The sequence below is a fragment of the Sturnus vulgaris genome, chromosome 4 (genome assembly GCF_052056855.1).
Source record: "Sturnus vulgaris isolate bStuVul1 chromosome 4, bStuVul1.hap1, whole genome shotgun sequence".
Lineage (NCBI taxonomy): Eukaryota > Metazoa > Chordata > Aves > Passeriformes > Sturnidae > Sturnus > Sturnus vulgaris.
The window spans coordinates 10,746,642-10,760,206 of record NC_142246.1 but is presented as its reverse complement, the minus strand read 5'-3'; the positions used below and the strand labels follow the sequence as shown (position 1 = coordinate 10,760,206).

Genomic DNA, 13,565 nt, shown 5'->3' with positions numbered 1-13,565 from the left:
AAGTATTCATAAATTTTAGGAAACTTGATCTGTGTAAAAATCAACTTCTAAATGGGGAGCTCAAATTCAGTATTTATTGCTAAATGAATAAGTAAGGTTTGCTAAGAAATTTTCTCAACTAATATATTTTCATCAAAATAGTGGATGGACTAGTAGGTTTTATTTTGTTCTAAATTCATAACAAGGAAAGTTGCTGCACACCAGTGTTATACTGTACAATATTTTAATGTAGAAAAATTACTTGCTAATACTGGATTGAGTAATGACCTAACTCAGTGCAAAAAGAATAATTTTTGTGTTCCTCTTCAGAGGAAATAATTAATGTAATGAAAGTTTCAAACCTGTTGAAATTGCTTCTAAATCACATCTCAGCTTTTGGGAGTGTTTCCCAAACCGGGTTATTTAGATTGCAGTGTAAACCCAGCAGGCACAATAACCATGGTACCACAGACCATAGCTCCTTTTAAAAGGCCAATACGAGGTTACATAAAATAACTTCTTTTCTTTATGTCAGGCAGAATCAAAATCTTCCTTGTGGGTAATTGTATTTTTTCCAGAGGGTTATTTTTTTATAATGTCTTACAGAATAACAGCTTTGGATGCTGCTGGGAACTTTATCTCTGAACTGCAGAACTCCTGCATACGTTTTGCTGTCTTAAATGCCCATTGTTGTGTTCCTTTTGGGTTTCTGGATTATCATGGAAACAGAGAGATAGTCTAATTTAAACTTACTGAAAACAAGGTGATTATTAACAAGTGTTAGATATTAGGTAGAGCTGTCTGGATTTTTTAACTGTTGATTCTGCTAGGAATGTCAACCTCACCTTTAACAACATCAGTAACAGTCAATATTACATGTATTTGGTGGAGCTTATTATCACATATGGCAGGATACTGCTTTTCCTGTTCTCTTTGAGTATCTTATTAGGTGGAGGTACTTCTCTGTGTTTTGAATTCTTCTCTACTGACTTTCTCGTACTGCAGCACTTATAAAAGGTAGATAAAGCCTCATTATGTAGGAGAATAGCTGATTTCTGAAGGCAAATTCTAGGTTTTCTTTTTAGCTAGTTAATATCTTGTATGAGAATTATTACTCAGTTATGAAATTGTTCTGCTCTCTGCATGAGAAAGAACATATCTGAGAGTGGGTAGAGGAAACGTGGTGAAAAAAGCATTGGAAAAGCAAACTGCTTCTTCTATTCCAGTCTAATCTAGATGTCAGCTAATGCAGATGTACAGATCTCTGTTTAGTAGCAAGCCTAATGCTTTTGCTGTCATCTCTGTGGACACAGATGTTAGCAGAGCAAGTCAAAGCATTGCATTGTCACTGCCAACTTGTGACCTTGGAGTCAAGACCTGGTACTGTCTTGGTCTCTCCCTCTGCTTAAAAGAAGTTTAGTGGGTAAAGTTTGCTTTTATAATTTCTTTCCTTACAGTTTCATATTGTAATCAGAAGCACAGGAACAGGATGCTTTCAGTGTCATTTTAAAGCCCATATTTAATACATTTTTAGGACAGATCTGTTAATATATTTGAATAAGAGCCACTGAAAGGTTCGGAATCCGTGTTCTGTAAAGATCTGTTATAACCTTGTCCCTGTATTTACAGGAGGAGAGGATAGAAAAAGGGTGATGTGTCTTTTTCAGAACAGACTCTGTGTAATTTTGAGCCCTTGTCACAGAGTGACTGCCTGAAGCTTTGGTCCTCTAACTATGCTTCCATTTTAGTTTCTATTTCAAATAAATGACCATTACAAACTTAGTCAACAACTAAATTTTTAAAGCACTTTATTTGCTTTTGGTTGGGGCCTCTCAAAATGAAGGAACAACGATTTAGATGACTGTAGACTATTAACTCTTGTTCTGCCAGGTGAAGTCTGAATGAATAATTTCTAATTGTGACAAGACTTGCTTTTTAAATATGAGTAGGAAAGTGTGTTAGCTAAAAAATTATAAAATTTTGCAAGTATCTCAGATTAATTGGATCTTTAAGTAAGTTTAAGTAAGAAAACAGAGAATTGAATGAAGTAAAAGCTATCTTCTACAGTGTCATACGTTTCTCTTTAAACCATTTTGTTCACTATCCACCTTGTATTTACTTCTGCATAAAACATTCGGCTAGGCACTAAATCTGCAATGTTTTCCAAACAGCATACATGTTAGAAGGCTGTTCTTGGACAGGAATGTATCAAATAGATGGCAAAAAATGTTGGATATAGTTCACAAATATCATGGAACCTCTGAACTCCTGGATGAAGTGGAAACACCCTCATTCTGCTCCCCCTAGCACTTCTCAGAACCTAAGCAGTCATTTCCGTTCTTTTTCCCCAAAAGAGCTAAAACCAAGATGTTTTGGCATTAAAGAATGAATGGCAATTATTAGCTTATGGGAGCAGGAAACAATGGAAAAACATATTTTGGTTCAATTTCAACTAAATTGTTTCCTCCCTTCATTTTTCACTTTGGCAGCCAAAAAAAAACCCCAACCAAAACCAAAAAATCCAGCCCAACCAAGAAATCCTACTCTTCTCTTTAGTGCATTAAGTATATGCATGTGTTTGTAGTTTAAGGCATTTAAATCATAAATGTCTCAGCGTATTTGCACATGATCTCCTGCATACACAAGCACTTTTTATGTGCAGTTGCTGTATGTAGGCAGGTGTCTACTTTTGCACATGGAAGCATTCATCATTTCTGTAGTTGCAATTTAGGAAGGCCACTGAAACGTGACCTCTGTTATGTTCTTTTGGAGAATTAGAAAAATATGCTGAATTATAATCTTGATGTGTAACAGACTGCAGCTTGAATCTCACATTACTTTCATCCATTTTACCAGAAGGAGCCCTCTGACTTATCTAGGTTTTGTTGATTTTACAATGGTGTAATGGAAGCAAAGACAACTGTTGGAAGGAAAGCTCATCTAATAAAGATTCACTTGTCATTTTCTCTTTTGAGAATAGTAGGCTTTAAATATTGCTATAGTACCTAGTCATGACTGTCTATGCCAACCCATATCCCCTTGGAAAATTTTTCATTAATAATGTTATTCCTGGGAGTTAAGGAAAGCACTACCCATTGGCAGTGACTACACTAAAGTACATCCTTCCATGCCACCATCTCATCACTTTCCTCCTCAGCTAGGTAATTTCTGCACAGATTTTGGTGTGTCTTGCTGTATGTTCAAAGACAGTGTAATAATATGAACTACAACAGGCAGAGCAAAAAGAAGATTGTCACATTTATTTACTTTTTCAGGGATATTGTCATCATTTGTAGTAAAGGTCTCTGTGAAGCAAAGGATTCAGCTCTTTGAACTCACCATAAATTGACAAGAGAGTTCTAACTAATCCTTTTATGTAGAAGACAACTGAGAAAGATGCTGGTTTTTTAATGTAAATGGCTTTTGATATCTAGTAACTGTAAGGTAGATTGAATATTTAATCTGAAATTGCAATTGTGTTACAAAATTTAGCAGAGAGGTCTGAGAGTTAAAAAATATTTTGTCAATACAATAAGTTCAATGATCATTCTATTTCCTTCTAATATGTTTTACTACTGGAAAGGAGACCTCATATATGGAGCAATGCATAAATATAATATTTGACAAAGCTCTGCAAGTGCTTCCATTTAAAAGGAGTCAGAAAGAATTGTTAAAATAATTAACTAGCATCTCTGATAGCGTGGTTTCCTTTCCCAGCTTGATAATATACTCCCTGTTAGCTACTGAGATTTAGATCTGTAAAGAATTTCAGGTACATGCTTGGACAGCTTTGCTTAGGTAGTGTCCAGAGGAATTTAGACAAATTATCCAAGAGAGAGCCCTTGAGACTGCCCATATCACCTGTATGTGGGGCCCTCAACTGACCCGGATTCAAATCCTGGGTTTTACTGTCAATAGCTCTGTACTTTTGAAGTCTCTTTCAAAAAAGCTAGAAGCCCTGCTCCAAGTGGCATATGAAGTTAGCAGAGTATGCCAACAGGGCAGTTCATCACTGTGCAGACACTCTGCCACAGTGTCCTGTTTTGAACATCACAGTTGATGGCAAACTCATGTAGAGGAGAGCAAAAGCCAGTGCAGCACTTGGAAGATTAAGGCAGTGAGTCTAGAATGAAAGAGGCTTCTGATTTCAAACAAAAGTAACTGCATCACACAATTGTCATCACTAATCCTCAGTACAGCTGCAAAACTTGGCAGTTTTAGTTGCTACATTAAACATCTGAATAAATTCCCCATGTGACCTTTGTGACCTTGGTGGGAAAATACTGCAGGATCACTACCACCACTCTGAGGTCTTTGAGAGTTCTCAGGTATTCATGAGTGAAGCAAAACACAGACAGGAGATGACACAGCTACTACTGCTTGTTTGAACAACGAGTCTCTATCGAATAGGTGTTGTCTGTTGAACAGAATTTACTGGAAAAGATTATCATTGCATATAATTTCTGTTAAATTAACTCTGCCTGATTATGAGCTTTATCAGGAACAGAAATAACCAGCAATCCTCCAGCAAATAGTTTAAATGAGTTAGCTTAAAAACTGCATTAAACTGTCTTATCTATCAAATGATGCAATCAAATTAAAAAATTATGTGCTCATAAATGAACTAGGAACAAATGTACAAAGTTGTTATGGCAACTGAAACACTGAAGTTAAAATTATAGATCTTAAATTCTTGCAAATAAAAGTAAATTAATTTCCAAGGTAATTGGAATTTCTTCCAAAAATTATTTATCACAGCTTCATCTTTTATAGTTTCACCAGAATTGATTTGATGTCTTTCTGATGAAATATAGTTAATCAAGAGGAAGGTTTTAGTAGCTTATGAATTGCTATCATCTTGATATATAACTTCTAATCATTAGTTACACTTGCTGCACCATTCCAGTTTTTTTCATTCATATGATTTTATTCATCATATATATTTTGCACCTGAGCAATTAAATTGTGATTGCTGTTATGTATTGCTTTATTACAGCTCGTATTTTTTGTCTAATCCGTTGAATCCTACTTAATACATGCCTTTGTTACTTTGAAAATATACTTCTCTTTTATTCTAGTGATCTTTAGCAGTACATTTAAATGTGCTCATGTTAGGTGTCTGCAACACGTGCTACTTCAGCAACAGCATTAATAATCATTAAGACTTTTTTCGAACAGTTTGCTAAAGTGGATATGTGTAAAACGCTTCATTCCTTGGAAAATTTACCCTAGGAATTACAAAGCTGTATGTCTGTAATTTTAATGGAGTTTGTGACTGTACTGGGACACTTTCTTAAATCTTCGGGATTTTATTTAAGCCAGAGAATGCTGGGAACAGTGGTGTCATTACTGTGCTGTGAGAACATGGTCTTCAGTCTGTAGAATCAGAACAGCCATAAAGAAATGAGTTTGGGGGCGGGGGGGGATGGTTTTGGTTTTTTTTTTTCTTTTTTCTTTTTTTTCTTTTTTTTTTTTTTTTTCTTGAATCGTGAAATCGTTGCGGTCAGAGGTGACCTCTGGAGAGGATCTGGTCAAACCCATTTGCTCACGCAGACCCACTGAGAACCAACCACACAGAGCTATTCCCAGGTGGCTTTTGAAGGGTGGAGACTCACAACCTCTCTGGGCACCTGTAACAGTGCACCCTCACAGCAGAAATGTGGATTCCTGAGTTCAGAGAAAACTTCCTGTGTTTCATTTGGAGTCTGTTGCCTCTGGTCCTGTCACTGGGCACCACTGAAGACCTGACTCCAATCCTAGCAAAGAATCTTCTTTGTACCTTCCCTCCAGGTATTTATAGACTTGGACAGTTTCCCCTGAGCCTTCTCTTCTTTGTGCTGAACAGTCCCACTTCTCTTCCTCTCCTGTTGCAAGAGCTGCTCCAGCCCCTTCATCACCATCACAGCCTTTTGTTGGACTCCCTCCAGTTTTTCCATTTCTCTCTTGTACTGGGAAGCCGAGAATTGAACCCAGTACTTCTCATGTAAACTCACCAGTACTGAGGAGAAGGAATTAGAGAATAATGTGGCTGTATCTTTTAAGTTTATTATTGTCCTTTGACTTTCTTGCCCTTCCTCCAGGTCTCTTTGAAGACAGCTCTTTGCTCTATAACAAGACTGCATATATTTTGTTGTACTTCTCAGCTTTATCTATTCCAGTGAAAAACCCAATTCTTTCAATCATTCTTCATTGGTTACATTTTCTAAGCAGCTTATGAGTCATTTTGCCCCTCTTCAAATTCATTTTTAGTGGGTCTGTAAATATGCATATAACATCCAAAATTAGACACAATATTCTTCCAGAGGCTTCACCACTGCCAAGTTTATCAAAATAATTACCTCTATGTCTTCTATTTTTGAGTTCTGAATATAATCTAGAATTAGTCTTTCTTATTTTGCAGCAACACTGCATTCTTGTTTTAATTCCACAGAATTCCCTAAGTCTTTTATTTCATATTTGAAAGTTATTTTCCATTTTCCATTTTTGTTTCCACCTTTGACGTGGATTTGGGTTTCTTTTTTCCCAAGGTTTTGGGAGTATTTAATCATATTGATTTCTGAACATTGCTTCCATCAATGTCCACTCCCTTCCTTAGGTGTTACCTGCAAAATATTTTGTGTTTCTTATTTGACCACAAGTGTTAATGAGAAAATACTGACTGTGGACCCATCATATCTTTATGATACATATCTCCAAATATTCTTTATTTGATAACTACCTTTTGAAAATGGATTCTTTTAATTCAGTATGTATTTCCATTCCTCTTTACAGTGATTTTATGTGCACTGATGTTTCCTTTTTTACACTGAGAACAATGTCAGCTAGAAATGTGTATCAGTTCTAACAAAGGTCAAAATATGCTACATTTTTCCTTTCCTTTATCCAGTAAGCCAGTTACCCTGTAAAAGGAGAAAATTACATTAGTTTGACATGATTTGGTTTTGATAAATCCTAGTAGCTGTTTGTTATCATTTTAATTATCTCCAAGGTGCTTAAAAGTGGATAGCTCAATAAGTTGTTTGATATCTCTGTGGATATCAAAATTAATTCTCTAACTCTCTGAGCTCTGTTTTGCTGTTTTATATCTCTGGTTATATATACACATAAATGTGTATGTGTGGTTGTGTGTGCATATTTATATATATAAGCAACATGTTTCCCTTCCCATAGTTATTTGGAATCACCCTCATGAGGCTTCAAAGATCATTAATTATAGTTCAGAGATTATGTTTTCAGGAGAATGTCATTATTCTGTTCTGCCTTGAACTCAAGACACCATCTCCTTTCTTCCTCTTTCCTTGACTAATCTGCCTGAGATAGCTTACACAAATGGAGAAAATTTCATATTTTTTCTCTAGAAAATACTTTTCTTGAGGCAGGAGTGAAGATTTAACAGGACTTGGCTGCTTGCACTGGAATGTGTTTTTTTATAAATGAGTAGTAAAAGAAATGTAGTAAATTTGTGAAGTTTTGTGATGTCTGGAGCAGCAATCACTGAGGTAGGTAGTTGCATAAGCACGTGGTGAAGTCTGCCTTACGTTAGTACCTTGTATGGAGAAACAAAGATTTTGGGAAAGAGGTACAGGTATTTTGCATGCAAAAGACACTTCATGTCTGTCAGCAAACCCAGTCATATTGAAACAGGCATTGTGGAAAAAGCAAGAGACCACCTAAGTAGACACTTTATTGACTATGTAAGTACCAGTGAATAAGATTATATGGTGACAGCAGCTCTCAGGATCCAACTGAACCAGAAAAAGGAACCAAACCCTTAGGCTCAATGAGAGAAATGGGACCACACACCTATGTGCACATACAGCAGTGGACTGAGCCACATATTTTAGTTTGTGTGTGTTACTTCTACTTCTGAGCCATGGGTACATTCAGAAGGAAAGGAATTAGATGATCCAAGACCTTTAATCTCAGAGCCTTACAAGGAAAGAGTGAGACATACAAACTAAATGCATATGTTTGTGTTTAGTTAACTGCACTGCTGGTGGTGTGGTTTCCTGTGAGCATGGGTTGTCCAGTCATTATAATGTGAGCAGTGTGGGCAATAACCTATTGATATCTACATCTCTCTGCTGTGGAGGAGAAGCAAAGACACCAGAAAGGACAGGGGGGAAATTGCTGTACATCTTTAGTCTCTGTGAACTATTTTTCAGCCCTTTTGCTAGCTTTCAGAGCTGTAAGCCATTTACCAGGGAACATGTTTTGAGTATTGCCTCTGTGTTGTAGAGAATGAATCACTTCTGGTCTACCCCAGTTCCAGTCTGAACCTGGTATTCAGGACAAGAGAAATGACTGGACATTGCAGGATGCTTTTAGTAAAACTGTACTGTTCTTGCTGTGTCTGGATTTGGACGACATCGAGGGCAAAACAAAAGGAATTAATTACTTTGGAGAATGATACTAAAGCTTGGAATATGAACTCTGTGCAGTATGAACTGCACAGAAATTGTTGGCTTCAGAATTAACCTTAAATTCTTTGGCAAGTAAGTCACATAAGCCTGATACAAACCACAAATACATTTTACTTTTGCCCGAATAGAGTCTTTATCCTTTCTAATTTGTTGGTGGATGCCACACGTACCCGTTTTGTTTTGGAAATAAAGATTCTGACTTAGAAAATGTTGGCTGCTTTGAAAGTGCAGCTTGGTTTTTAAAGCAATGAGATTTTCTTTTTAAAAATGTTTCCCCCCACAAAAATTGTACAGTGTGTCGCTGGGTTTTGTTATACATTGAACTATCTGAAATGAAGAAGAGACTCTGAGTTCACCAGCACAATGTGAAGATGTAGTGTATTCCTTAGAAATTAATACAGTATCATGATAATGCTGTTCAACATAGTTCAACAATAGCGCATTGCCATTTGAAGACTGTAGGAATTAACATAAAATCCTGCAACAAAAACAACTGAAGAAATTGCAAATCGTAAGGAATGAGTGACAGAGCTGAAAACTGACTCTGGGGATCTGGGATTCTGCTCCCTGATCTGAACTTCCTGCCAAAATCTGAGAGCTATGTCTGTTTCACATAGCAAGATAATAGACAAAAATTTTTTATTCCATATTATAAAATATTAATTCCCATTAAATTTATGGGTAGTTTGCTAGGGAAAAAAACCCTTTAATATATGAGTTATAGCTCTTCATTGTAAAGTTTCATACAATTGACAAATGTTTCCTAACTAGACTTGTTGTACATAGAAGAGGAATAAAAGTGGAAGAAAAATTAATCTGGGACCTTTTAGCAGAGAACTATGACTATGGATAGGAAAAGCTGGGACTGAAATTTTGAATCTCAGCTGTATGGTATTTCTTAGCAGTAAGAGTTTATTTTTGGTCTTTTGTTCAGAGTTTTTGGACATATCAGCTACCGTTCAGACTGGGAACTGGTGAAGGTGGACTTCAGACCATCCTTCCCCAGGGAGTGCACTGATGAAGACTATGAGTCTTGGGAGCTCACAAATCTCCAGGTATTCATGGTTTTCTGTTAAGTGACAAAACTTTTCCATTCTTCATTCCATGTTTCCAGATTCATATAGAGTTGTGTGCTGAGAAAATGTTTCCAAATTGAATTTGGATGCTACATCCCCAGCTTAGTCTCCTTATGCTGATTTCACAAGAGTTTAAAGTGAGAGAGGATTTTGTGTTCCCTTTGGTTGTGTGATCTGTGTCCCAAAAAGGCGGAAGTGTATCTGGGGGGCTGCCATAATAATAGGTGGTCTTGTTGGATTGGGAAGCATGTTCCATAAACTGAAGTGTGTAATATTGATTGAAACAATTTCAGCATGCAGTTGTGTTCTGCCAACTTCCTGACCACATACCGTGCTCGTATATAAATTGCTGGTATATAAATTGCTCGTATATAATAAGTAAAGTCCATCCCAGACGTAATTTAGGATCTCAGTGGACCAATCACGTAATGCAGTCCAGTTGTTTTGGGCAATACCCTTTCTGCAGTAATGCACTAGGGCTGTGCTAATCCTGATGCTCTGGCCAAATCCACTTTTTGGAAGCTAAATTCTCTGTACAATGTACTGATCAAAGAGACCAAAAGGGGGTGGATTTGTTTTATTAAATGGAATATGTCATATTTACTCATAATCATTCTAATTATTGTTCTAATAATTGTTCTGCTTCTCCCACCAGGGTTAGTTTATTTTTTGCACACTACTCAGTGTTACTTGAGCTCTCATTTGCTAGTTCTCATGCCTAATTTTACACCTCTTGTTTGTGACTGCTGTGTGTACACAAAGTATGTTATGCAGATCTGAGCCTAAAGAATAACAGCATCTTGGAATACTGGCATTGAAATGTCTTTCAAAAATTAGAAACTACTAAAGTGACTTTGACAGAGTACTTGCAGCTGCCCAGTTACCAGTGGAGTGTGTATGGAGAGAGTTCATTCTGTGTCCTCATGGTTGATGCTTCTGGTGGACAGCCAAGAATATGATGATTTAGAGAGATATGATGATTTAGAGAAATTCAGCTATCTGAATTCAGCAGCCAGATGAAATTTTTAAATGGCCATTCAGAGCTTTGTACACAGGTTGGGCACTCATGAAGCGTAAATTGCATTTGCATTTTCATGTGCATCTTCAGATTTGTGTCCTAGAAAAAAAAAAAAATATATATATGTTACAGCTCTGTAATGATGTCTTAGTGGACAGCAGTGGATATGAGGGCTTTCTGTGCCTTTATATCTGAGGATTAGAGGGTTGATAAAGTTTATAGTCTTGGCAGCAAGACCAGCCTTTCTCAGGACAACACAAGGCCTGTGTAGTGGAGGTTCCATTGCAGTAAGTCCAGTGCTTTGATATTCAGGGTGATCGTTGCATCATGGGCCAGCAGAGGAGCTTTCGAAAGAGGAAGATTTCATCATGGTGCATTAAAGGGAAAAGTTTCACATCAGCTCTCACATCCAAAGTTTGTGAATGTGTGAACACTGATTTCTTATGGTGAGTCTGTCTGTGGGCCTTTTGACTTATTGCTAGGGAATATGTACTTAGAGTTTGAGATGGGTCTGTTTTCCTCCTTTTGCCCCTGTTCCTACATAGCCATGTATAAGCAAATAGGCAACCTGTTATTGAATAACAGGCTTCTCTTACATTTGCATTTGTTTAAAAACATTGCCCTTTTTAAGTATTTGTTTCACCTGACTGAAAAAATTGTGATGTTTTTCTCTATTGATCAAGACTTGAAAGAAAATGACCATTGAATTAATTTTAAAGGCAAGCAAACCCTTTCTACTTAAAAAAAAAAAAAAAAAAAAGAGAAAAATGGTTTGTCTGAGTGTCAAAGGAAACCTTTAAAAAATCTTTTTTTACCTAGAGAGGTAATTTTGCAGAACTGACAAAGTAATTGCAACCAGTTTTTCCCCCAAGTTTACTCAACTCCTATTGAAATTACAACACAATTGGCTTCATCAACTTGTATGTTCGTCTAGTAGAATAACATGGAAAAATGTATTGACTTTGAAAAATGTAATTTCATTCCCCCCAAACTGGATTGCAGAGTGAAGTGGGGATAGTAACATGTTTGGTGTTGATGTTTTTCAGTGATTATGGGTTTGAGCGCTCTGCACCGCTGAAGTCGGAGTCGAGCAAATGCTTTGCTGACTTTTGGTTTAACCCAGAAGCACCTCCTGAAGATTGTGTGTTGGGGCAGGCATACACCAGCAGCACTGGGTAAGCTGATTTTGCATTTCATGGGCTTGATGAGGCTTCCAAAGAGGGGGACAATATTTCAGCCAGCAGCCTCACATGTGGTTTGAAAGAATTTGCATTTAAATGTTTAAGTGGAGTCTGCAAGAGAGCTGGAGAGGGACTTTACACAAGGACATGTAGTGATAGGTCAAGGGGGAATGGCCTTAAACTAAAGGAGGGAAGGTTTAGATTAGATATAAGGAAAAAATTATTTGTTGTGAGAGAGGTTGAGACACTGGGACAAGTTGCCCAGAGAAGCTGTGGATTCCTCATCTCTGGAAGTGCTGAAGGCCAGGTTAGATGGGGCTTTGAGAAACCTGGTCTGGTGGAAGGTGTCCCTGTACATGACAGGGGGGTTGGAACAAGATCATCTTTAAGGTCTCTTCCAACCCAAATCAGTCTGTGATTCTATGAGATGTAAATAAGGCAAACTATAAAAACTGGGAAATGGAAAAGTTCTGATTCTGACTTAGAGCATGAGCAGAAGCTTCCTAGAAACTAATGAAAGAAAAATATTGCTTTGCATGTTCACAGTGGTTCAAATCTAATCCATTTGAGAAGAGGGGATTTTTTTTCAGATTTTTTTTTTGTTTTTTGGGTTCAGAGTAATTTTCAATTTGGATCCAATGAATTACTCTGAGAAACTGGCAACATTCTCACAGAATTTCCAAGTTTCTCACTTCCATAAGGGTAAGAAGTTCTGTGGAGAATAGATTCTCTTCCTGACCATATGGGACACTCAGAATCAAAGGAAAGCTTTAGTCACTATAAACAATACTGCATAGAATATACATTACAATGTAGTCTGACGTCTGTGCTGAGAATAACTTGCAGCTGGCATCTATTCTGGCTTATCATAACACCATCACAGTCAGTTGTGGAGATGAGAACCAAATGCTGAAATGTCCAATCTGGCAATAGAATCACAGTCTGTGTATATTTACCTTACTGAGGAAAATGCTGCCTTCTGGGTCGTGGCTAACAGCTGTGATATACAGAATGGGAATTCAAAAGAATGAAATATGACTCTAATTTAAAAGAATGTTTAAAAATAACATACCTGTGTGAAAGTTGATCTATAAATAATTACTGTACACATCCGACTATTTTATTATTAGCCCTTTAAAAGTGTGAGTCCTTTCACTCTTTTATACAGTTACATTAAACAAATGCTTTAAGTGTTTTAAGAAATGAATAGATTTGAAAGCAGCTGTTAAGCAATTAGTTCTGGGTTAATGCAGAAGCTGCTTGGTTTAATTTCTTCCTGATCTTTAGGATTGGAACCAAGACCTCTAGAGCATTGAAGACTTGGATGCTAGAAAAGGGGATGGCAGAGAGAACAACACTGTCTAGGTCCCCAAGGGCTAGTCAGGCAGTTTCTAAATTGGAAAACACAGACTCTTCCCATGCATGCAAGTGGAATTCTCATCGTGCTCTGCACTCTCTTTTTTCAGCAGATTTCCCCCAGTAAAGGCAATGTCCCCAGTGAAAGTACTTGCATTGTGAGCTGGCTTTGATCATCTGCAATCTTGTCTGTTTGTGAACCCAAGGAAAATGCAGTAGTTACAATCACACATACACTTGATGCCTTTACTGGCATTCTTTTGCTTACCTCCAATTCACTGTGTCCACTGTTTACTGTTTTTGCAGGTACAGGAAAGTTGTTTCTAATGTGTGTGAAGGTGGAGTAGACCTGCAGCAGAACTTAGCACATCATATGTGTCCATTGACTGCTCCCAAGGGACTTCAGATCAGCATCAGAGGAGAAAGTCTGGCTGTTAGGCCTGGGGAAGACATCACCTTCATTGTTCAACAAGAGCAGGTAGTAATGAACATTGGCTACGTGGAAGTTGAATCACTGATTTTAGGGTTAGTT

At 37.3% G+C, this 13,565-nt stretch overlaps 1 protein-coding gene across 9 annotated transcripts in view; it reads left to right on the top strand.

Moving 5' to 3' along the window:
• SORCS2 (sortilin related VPS10 domain containing receptor 2) overlaps positions 1–13,565 on the top strand; it is a 532,019-nt gene that overhangs the window by 477,939 nt on the left and 40,515 nt on the right. For all 9 annotated transcript variants that reach the window (XM_088163095.1, XM_014895301.2, XM_088163094.1 and 6 more), the window contains exons 15-18: positions 9,337–9,457; positions 10,809–10,942; positions 11,543–11,671; positions 13,340–13,511. In XM_088163095.1, coding sequence (XP_088019221.1) covers positions 9,337–9,457; positions 10,809–10,942; positions 11,543–11,671; positions 13,340–13,511 — 556 coding nt within the window. The remainder of the gene's footprint in view (positions 1–9,336; positions 9,458–10,808; positions 10,943–11,542; positions 11,672–13,339; positions 13,512–13,565) is intronic.